Source organism: Myotis davidii, unplaced genomic scaffold (assembly GCF_000327345.1).
Source record: "Myotis davidii unplaced genomic scaffold, ASM32734v1 scaffold238, whole genome shotgun sequence".
In the NCBI taxonomy this organism is placed as follows: Eukaryota; Metazoa; Chordata; class Mammalia; order Chiroptera; family Vespertilionidae; genus Myotis; species Myotis davidii.
The window spans coordinates 3,808,412-3,817,654 of record NW_006293779.1 but is presented as its reverse complement, the minus strand read 5'-3'; the positions used below and the strand labels follow the sequence as shown (position 1 = coordinate 3,817,654).

At 44.0% G+C, this 9,243-nt stretch overlaps 1 protein-coding gene across 2 annotated transcripts in view; it reads left to right on the top strand.

The window, feature by feature from the left end:
• CLIP4 (CAP-Gly domain containing linker protein family member 4) overlaps positions 1–9,243 on the top strand; it is a 55,925-nt gene that overhangs the window by 1,556 nt on the left and 45,126 nt on the right. For both annotated transcript variants that reach the window (XM_015566349.1, XM_015566348.1), the window contains exon 2: positions 7,263–7,410. In XM_015566349.1, coding sequence (XP_015421835.1) covers positions 7,278–7,410 — 133 coding nt within the window. In that variant the 5' untranslated portion in view covers positions 7,263–7,277. The remainder of the gene's footprint in view (positions 1–7,262; positions 7,411–9,243) is intronic.

The window sequence follows — 9,243 nt, the reverse complement described above, 5'->3', positions numbered from 1 at the left end:
AACCTTGACCGCCCGGCGCCCTGGGAGTGCCTCCCGCGCGCACGGTGTGCGTGTTGGCTTGGCCCTGCCCTGGAAACGGGCCTCTCCAGCTCTCCCCAGGCGTATTAAACGGTTGAAGAAACCTTTTGCCAGTGGGAATGCAAAACGAAACCAGATGACTTTGCTTCCAGGCTATTGCTACCCCGAGATTCCTTCATTTTAAATCGTGGGAATGGGGAAGTTTGGAGAAATGCGCACGACCTGCCCTGCAGAGAGGCGCGGGGTAGACCTCACTCATCGGGGCGGGTTAGATGGATGGGTTTATAATGCCAGCTTTCCTTTACGTTTGATGTCAGGTGGTTCATTCCCCCAGAGACTCACAGGCAATCTGGATTTAAACGCGGAGACAGTGTTTTGATATGTATCAGAGGCGGATATTCTCATGGGGTGATAACTTGCGCTGTGCTCCCCGCTGGACGGTGCTTCATACTGTGGCGAAATCTATAGGATAAAAAATCATGCCTTTGAAATGTTTCCACCCTCTTCGGGGAAACATCCCCGAATCTTTTCATTGTACTTCTGCGTTCACATGGACATCTGCCATACAGCAATCGGATGCACAATTTAAGCCGGCTCCATGGCAGATCACGTGGCGCAGGACATGCAGCCACGGTGGAGGGAAAACAGAATGGAAAATGGCAGAAGTCTAGCTTTGTTCGTTTTTATGCTGCAAAGCCTTCCCGGTTCTGTCCTATTTTGCTAACATAGATAAGCATTTTTAAATGCTTTCGTTCGATATTGACGGACCTGGGCTGTAAGATTGGATCTTGAAATGTAATGAGTATGTTTATTTCTATTTCATAGACAATTCGGCACAGAATATGTTACGTGTGGGATTTATTTCAGACGTTTCAGATGGTCAGATACAGTTCTCATCAGCAAGGCCTTTTTTTTTTAAAATAATGTTTTTATGGTGTCTTCTATTGTTGATAATAGCTTCAATTTGGGAACATACGCGAGTGTTCTTAATGTTACAGAATGACCTCTTTCCCCCTGTTTAAACCTACACATACTCTGTTCCCCGGTTAATGATCTGTAGTTCCCTGTGCTGTTACTGGCTTGCTTAGTGTGTAAGTCTTTGTTGTTGTTGGTTTGTTTTAGGCCTCCCGGTATTGTTTGCTCACCCGGCCTTTCAGCAGCACAGCTTTCCCTCCGTGATGTTCAGGAGAACTTTCCAAGACCCGGGGAATGTTTTCTTCTGCCACGTTCATCCTGGCAGCCACTGGCCACATGTGGCTTTTGAGCGCATGTATGGGGCTCGAGAAATGGAGGAACTGAACTCTTATTTTGATTTAAATAATCACATGTAACTAGAAGCTACCTGCTTGGGCACCACAGCTTTTGACTATTAGTCCCTCAGGAAGTCTTCCCTGACCCCCCTGACTCCAGCACTTACTACAGTTACACAGTAATGACACCTTTCTTGTAGGCTGTAAGCTCCGTGAGGGCAAAGGCTTATCTGTTTTCTTTATGTTTGCTATGCCCAGACGGGGATTTAGTAGTAAGAAAGTATTTGTTGAAGGACTAAGTCATCTTCTGGAGGGCGGGTATCTTTTGTGTCCTCTCCAGGCCTAGAGCAAACTCAGTATCAAATACTGCAAATCTCTGCTTAGTGATTGAACAGATTTCATGCAAATGGGCTGCTGAAGACGTATTTTAAATGCTTATTTTGGTTGGGTTACTGTTTTTGGAATCTCTTGAAGACTCACGAGAAAATGCTGTGTGAAGTTGAATGATTCCAACTTGTGTGGACACAGCTTGGGTTTCCTGTTAGTGGAGTAGCTCAGGCATGCTGCCCTTTCACCATATTCCACATAAATCCGAGGGCATCCCTAGGCCTCAGGGAGGTGCCTTTGTGAGGCCCTAACAGCCTTCAGCTACTCTGAAGAAGTTAGTGGGCCTCTCCACTCACCACCATTCTGAGTTAGGGCATGGACCAGGAATCCTTGAGAAATCATAAGATATCATAGCCATGTTACAAGATGCTTTTGCTCAGAGCTGATTTGGGGTGATGGGATAGGATGGGATTCATATATAAATCAAAATTTGGGGAATTTGAGTCTACTTATTGTATCTGTTATGTACAGAGTTAAATAGGGCCAACTTAAAAAAAAATATCTTAAGGTTTACTTTGTATAACCCATTATCACCAGTTAACCATAGCAGGATTTGAAATGAAAGTATGTACTTGATTCAGGCTAGTATATCTCCAAGTTTGACCAATATTCCCAGGTGTCACGGCATCTAGAAATTGCTTTTGCAAAAGGATTCTAAGACTATAGAGGTGTATAGTTTTCTTTGGTGGTGCAGAAGGTTGGGGTTTCATAAAGGAAAGGAAATAGAACTGGGAAAAAAATGCAATGAAGACAAAATACAAAGAATGTTCACTCCAGTGGTTAGGTAATAGAGCTTCTCTGAGATTGAAGTAGCTACATGTAAAATGATGAAGTTGATTACATTGTGTTGAGTGACTCAACTTTCCACCTTGAATCTAGGCCTTGAATATTTACTATTAAGTATGTGTAGGCCACTAATCTAACTCCTGTGGCAAGTGATAGCATGTAAGATACAGTTCTTTTAAGAATCTCAACAGTGCAAGGAAATGAAAGGTGCTTTGGGGATCACTTCTAGAAAACATTTTTGAATGGAAAACCCACTCGGAAAAGGACATTTGAAAGGTGGCTCCTCTTAACCAACTCAGAATGATAACCACTTATTCACTCTGCTGAAGAATTATCTTCAAAAAACATGACTGAGTCTCAAAATGTGATGGTAGTCAGGTTAATCTTCCTAGAACACAGCTTGAACCCTGGGACAGTCTCCTTCGAAATAATCAGTGGTTTCCCAGTGCTCATGGAATGAAAAGGTTTGGTCTTTGATCAGGTATTTAAAGTACTTCTGAGTATAGCCCTAAAAAACCATTACAGCCTTACCTCTCACTGTTTTCCGGGATGTAGCGTGCATTCCAGCCTACTGTTCCTCTGAGTGCTCTCCTTTTACATTTCTGCCCCAAATCTCTGCCTACTCATCTTTCAAGACTATACCCTAGGTCAGCGGTTCTCAACCTGTGGGTTGCGACCCCTTTGGGGGTTGAACGACCCTTTCACAGGGATCGCCTAAGACCATCGGAAAACACACATATAATTACATATTGTTTTTGTGATTAATCTCTATGCTTTAATTATGTTCAATTTGTAACAATAAAATTGGGGGTCACCATAACATGAGGAACTATATTAAAGGGTTGCAGCATTAGGAAGGTTGAGAACCACTGCCCTAGGTGATGCCTCCTTTACCACACCATTTCTGATTCTCAGGAGCTGCCATAGGGCATGTTCCTTGTACTTACGTTACGGAACAAATCCCCTCTGTTTCATCATCTATTGCAGTTAGTGCTATTTTATTCACCCCAATAGACTGTAAGCATGGGACCATCTGTTACTCATTTTTTTATTTTCTGAAACATCTAGATCAGTGTAGTGCCTTGTAGGCAGTGGTTACACATTTACTAGTAACGTGTTTAACAAGCTGTGCTAAAGGTAGCTTCATTCTCTGCGTGTAATATTTTGTCCAGACTTACTGCCAAACACTTAGAGGCCAACAGGTAGAAACGCTGAGTTACTTCTACACTGAGAAGCTACAGTGTTGAAGGACGGTTGTCTTTGTGGCATGTGTTACTTTTTAGAATTGATAGCATTTAAGGGAGATCACCATGCCATGTGACACCAATTCCTTGTTATATTCCTACTAGATGCCTGGTGCATGAGATTCGTGCACTTGCGGGGGTCGGGGTGGGGTCCCTCAGCCCGGCCTGCCCTGCTCTCACAGTCCAGGAGCCCTCAGGGGATGTCTGACTGTAAGCCAGCTCCCTGTGGGGGGCTGGCCTAAGCCGGCTGTGGGACATCCTTAGCATTGCCATGGAGGCAGGAGAGGCTTCCACCACTGCCGCTGTGCTGTACTCGCCAGCCGTGAGCCCGGCTTCTGGCTGAGGAGTGCTCCCCCTGTGGAGCGCACTGACCACCAGGGGGCAGCTCCTGCGTTGAGCGTCTTCCCCCTGGTGGTCAGTGTGCATTATAGCGACCAGTCATTCTCCCGATCGGTCAATTTGCATATTAGCCTTTTATTATATAGAATTATGTAGCAAGGTTAATGTCAAAACAATTCAAAGTATTGGGCGGCAAATCCACAGTCCAGGAGCCCTCAGGGGATGTCTGACTGTAAGCCAGCTCCCTGTGGGGGGCTGGCCTAAGCCGGCTGTGGGACATCCTTAGCGTTGCCATGGAGGCAGGAGAGGCTTCCACCACTGCCGCTGTGCTGTACTCGCCAGCCGTGAGCCCGGCTTCTGGCTGAGGAGTGCTCCCCCTGTGGAAAGTTGGGAAGAAACCAGTTAACTTGAAGAAATGATGTTTCCTTAGATAAGGGTGGTGATGGTAAAGATGATTAAGTTAGATGGCAGATTGATTCATCAATTGTAAAAAAGCACATTGAGTAATAAATAGCAAGGCATAATCTGCTAGAGGACATGATCAATTAGCTGTTTTCACTTATTCTATTCTTTCTACTGAAATAAACTAAAAATCATTTTCATTTGGTTTTGTAATATGGTTTTCCATTTATATTTAAAAAGCATATAGACAGTCATAATATTTCACATTTGAAAGATTTGATACAAAAGAAATTGGAAGGTTTTTGGCTTCATAGTTCAGTTTCGCTGACATTTTCTCTTCTTTCTCCATTTCTGGGTTGGCTTGGTGCAACACCAGTCCAATTTATAGCAAATTTATTCAAACCACTCATGTTGTCTGAGAAAAAGGTAATATCAGGGATATGGTTTAAAAGGCATGGTCTTCTGGAAAACCCATTAGAGCCCTCAAATGCCCAGCCTTTGATCTGCCAGCCGATCGTGAGGAAGACAGAGCGGGAGCCTCCTTAGCGCCCTGAGGCCTCTGTCCTGCCGCTGAACCAGTGGGCCATTTGTGTGGAACAGTGCGGAGTTGTAGACAATGACTTCACCGCCAGCCTCGGAGAAACATGGAGTGCTTCATCCGCAAGAAACAATAATTCTACAAAACCCTCCGGAGAGGGGGCTTGGTTGGCAGGAAACAGAAAACCAGTTGGAAGCAGTTTGATGGAGCCAGTCAGCCATGGGTGGGCGGATGGGCAGTCCTTTAGCCCTATGTGACCCGGGGCGCTGTGTGCCTGCCTTTCTACCCTCTCAGGTGCCGAATCCCCACGAGCTGGAATCTGGATGGATCTAGGGGTCCAGGGTGACCCCCAGAGGAGCTGCCTCCTGAATCGTGCTGGGGAGATGGGGAGAAAGGAACCCTTCTCAAGGGCCACCTGAGTCTCTCCTCAGCTCTCTCTCTCTTTTTTAAAGTATATATTTTTATTGATTTCAGAGAGGAAGGGAGAGAGAAACATCAATGATGAGAGAATCATGGATCAATTGCATGATCCATGGGATCGAGCCCACAACCCAGGCATGTGTCCTGACTGGGTGGTTCCCCCAGCTGCCGCCTGGTTGCCATGGTGTCGGAGGAGGGGAGAAGGAGGAGGTGATTTCTGAGAAGCAATCCAAAAATACACACCAGCTGGCCCCTCCTTGCTCACTCCTTCCAGCTTCAAAGCCTTCTTTTGTGCAGCTGGGCCAGGGCTCTTCCTGGCCAGGCAGCCGGTAGCAAAGAAGGTCAAGGAGGCAGAGGGTCCAGGTGGTGGGTTCTGGGACCCCTACCTCACCCAGCAGATTTCCTGGACCCGGGCTCCATTGCCTTCCCATAGTTCCCAGACCAGGCGGGCTGTCTCTTGCCTCCCTGCCTTTGCACCTGCAGTTCCCTCCACCTCCAATGCCATTCCTCGTTCTTCAAATCCCACCTCAGCTTTAACTCCACTGGAGAACCTTCCCTCGGTCACTTGGGGCTCCCCCTGCATCCTGCACCCACCCCAGTCACAGCCGTTTTCTCCATGAAGCTCTCAGGGGGCTGTGAGGTCTTGGGGTCTCCATACCCGCAGGCCTGTGTCTGTTGCCCCTTTTCGTGCACTTGACTTCATAAGGAGCTAGTGTGTTTGGGAGAAAGGCCTCCATTCTCAGAAATCCTGGACTGTGCACACTTGCAAGGACCTGAGGGCTGATCTTGAGCAGGGGTTTTCACACTGAATACTTTCTGCAAACAAAGCCTTACCTGAGGCCATTATATAAAACAGATAGAAAGCTGCTTGGGGTGAAGTGGTGCGTATTGAAGGAGATGGGGCAGCCAGGAGAGAGGGAGGGAGAGCCCTGGGGAGAGTCCAGTGGCCGATATTTACTAACTGGTACAGAAGGGCTTCAATATTTTCAGAACTGCATGTCCATGCCCGTGTGGCTGGGCCAACTAACTCATCTTTCACAGCAAGGGGGAGGCGTGGGGGAGGGCTTGTGTATTTGTATTTTTTCTCTTTATAAATTGCACAGGTAGTTCCCTAGCCAGGATTGAAGCACATTGAAACAAATTTCTAAGCTAAGCTTTTTTTTTTTTTTTTTTTTTTTTTTTTTAATCTTGAAGGGATGTTTTAGGGGAAGTGCCTCTTGTCTAGAGGAAATATTTATATGAATTCAGCAATTCATATAAATTCTTTTTCTTTTGTGAAATTCAAGTAAAATTAAATTTAAAATTGTGTCTGAAAAAATAAAAAAGGCATGGCCTTCCATCTCCTGCTAGGATGGAATGAACAGATCCTATCATTGTTAGAAGTGGGCGCTTAGATTTGTACGAGAGGTGTGATTAACAGTCACTAAAGTTTTCTGGGATGTCAGGAAATAATGAGAATATCCTAAACTAGATTGTGTTCATGTGATGAGCGTGTGGCAAGAGCTATGGGGTGACAGATGATATAAGCTGTGTCAGATTCCATGAGAAGTTAAAGATCCATTGACCAGGGATATCTGTGAGTAAAGAAAACATCATCCATTTAGATTAGCTCAACATTTAAAAAGGTTTTCACCTATACTTGGGAAATAATATGGCTCCTGAGCTTTGTCTAGAAAGATGACGTGTGCTGCTGACTCTATAAGCCATATGTTTGCTGAAAGGAAGTTCCCCCCTTCCTTTCTAAAAGCGATTCTTGAAGTTTGAAGTTGAAAGTGTCAGTAAGTTAGATATTAAAAGAATACAGGCTGTGTATCATTGAAGGCAGTCACTCTAAGTGGCATTCAGAAGTAATGTGCTTTCTCTCTCCTCTCATTACAGGCGGCTTTCTAGAAGATGACCATAGAGGACCTCCCAGAGTTCCCATTAGAAGGAGAGTCTTTGATGGGAAGATACCCATTTTTGTTTTCAGGTTCGGATACACCCGTGACCTTCTCCATTTCTGCAGCACCAATGCCTTCCGACTGTGGTATGTGAAGTAGCTGACTTTATTGGCTATGAACTGGTAACTTGACTTCTGTCTTATGTCTGTTTTATGCTCATAATATTTCCTAAAACAATTTAGTATGGTTTTCATAAAATTGCTAAAGTTTTCCTTTTTCAAAAATACAGTTGCTTTTTCTGCCACTTAAACGAAACATTTCATTTCTTCTCTCAGCGTTTTTACTAGGTAAAAGTTCATTTTACTCACCATGATGGATTTAGAAGAACTTTTTTTCAGGAGGCAGTGGTGCTTAGACACCTAGCATTCTTCTGCTATTCATGTACTTATTTTGGTTAAATATACTGACTTGTTTACAAAGCCATATACTGAAAAAAATGACACAAAAGCACTGTCAACTAGCCATCTCTAGGGGCCCTGCGGTTTTTGAAATACTAGAATTCTAATTAACACGGTAAGTGCTCACTCCTGAAAGGTTCCAAACTCAGGTGACAGTGTAACAACAAGTTTTAGTACACAAGCAAGCCTAATTTGGACCCTGTCTCAATCATCATTGATAATTGTAATTATCAATATATCTATCTATCTATCTATTTATCTATATATATCAAAGCCTAATATGCAAAGTGTCCCCTTGAGAGTTCAACCCACCAGGAGTTTGATCGCTCGCTATGATGTGCACTGACCACCAGAGGGTGGCGTGGAACAAAGGAAGGCCCCAGTCAGCAGCTGGCAGCTGCTAGGGACCCTACCTGTGCACAAATTTTGTGCACTGGGCCTCTAGTATATATATAAGAGCCTAAGTGACCGTTCTGACCAGACAACTGGCTGGTAGCTAAGGCACGCACTGACCACCAGGGGGCATATGCTCAATGCAGGAGCTGCCCCCTGGTGGTCAGTGCACTTCCACAGCCAACCTCCTGCAGCTAGCCAACCTCCTGTGGTCCCTCCCTCTGGCCGGCCAGCTGGCCCGGATCAGCCCCGATCAGGGACTGAGTGAGACTGCCCTGATAGGCCCTGATCACTGGCCAGGCTGAGAGATCCCACCTGTGCACAAATTTGTGCACTGGACTTCTAGTACACAAATAAAATATAGCAAAACTTATAAAAAGCAGGGAGGGTGAGACCTTTCCCTGGAATGATATTGGTTCCTATTTAAATTGGTTCATTTAAATCTCCTTGGTAAAATATAAATTTAGAAGTATCCTAGTTTTTATCTATTTAGATAAATTTTCCCAAAGACCCTATTTTATCAGCTAGTTGGTAAAAGAACACCAGGAGATAAATTTGATAGATTTGTTACATTTCTGACTTGGAGTTTTTCAAGTAAAATATTGGGTCACCATTTCAAATCATCTTTGGAGGTAGAGATAATACAATTTTTAAATATCAGTAGATATAAAAAATTATTTGATTGGGAATTTGTCCTTTTAGTCCTATCCATTCTAATAACTATTCAGTTCCAAGTACCAAGTATGCTATTTTTATGTGTTCAGATTCTACAGTGATTACCTTGAAATCATGAAAAATATTACACAAAATCTGTGCCTAGATCCTGGGAATTATTTTCAGCTTTTACACGAATTGACTGAGTTTATTGTCAGATATAGCAAAATCAGTTATATGGGAAAAGCATTGAACTAAAGCACTTTGTTCCTTGCTTATGACTCTTTTCTAATTCTATCTTGAGTCATAATTATCTTATTTCCTTTCGTTGACTATATAAGTCTTTGGGATGGGGCAGGAATCACGTTTTGTTTTTATTGATCTCCTTAGGGCTGATATAGTCATTTATTGATTAGTTGCTCAGTTTGTGTTGAATAAATACATTGCCTATATTATTAGAATTATAGATTCTTA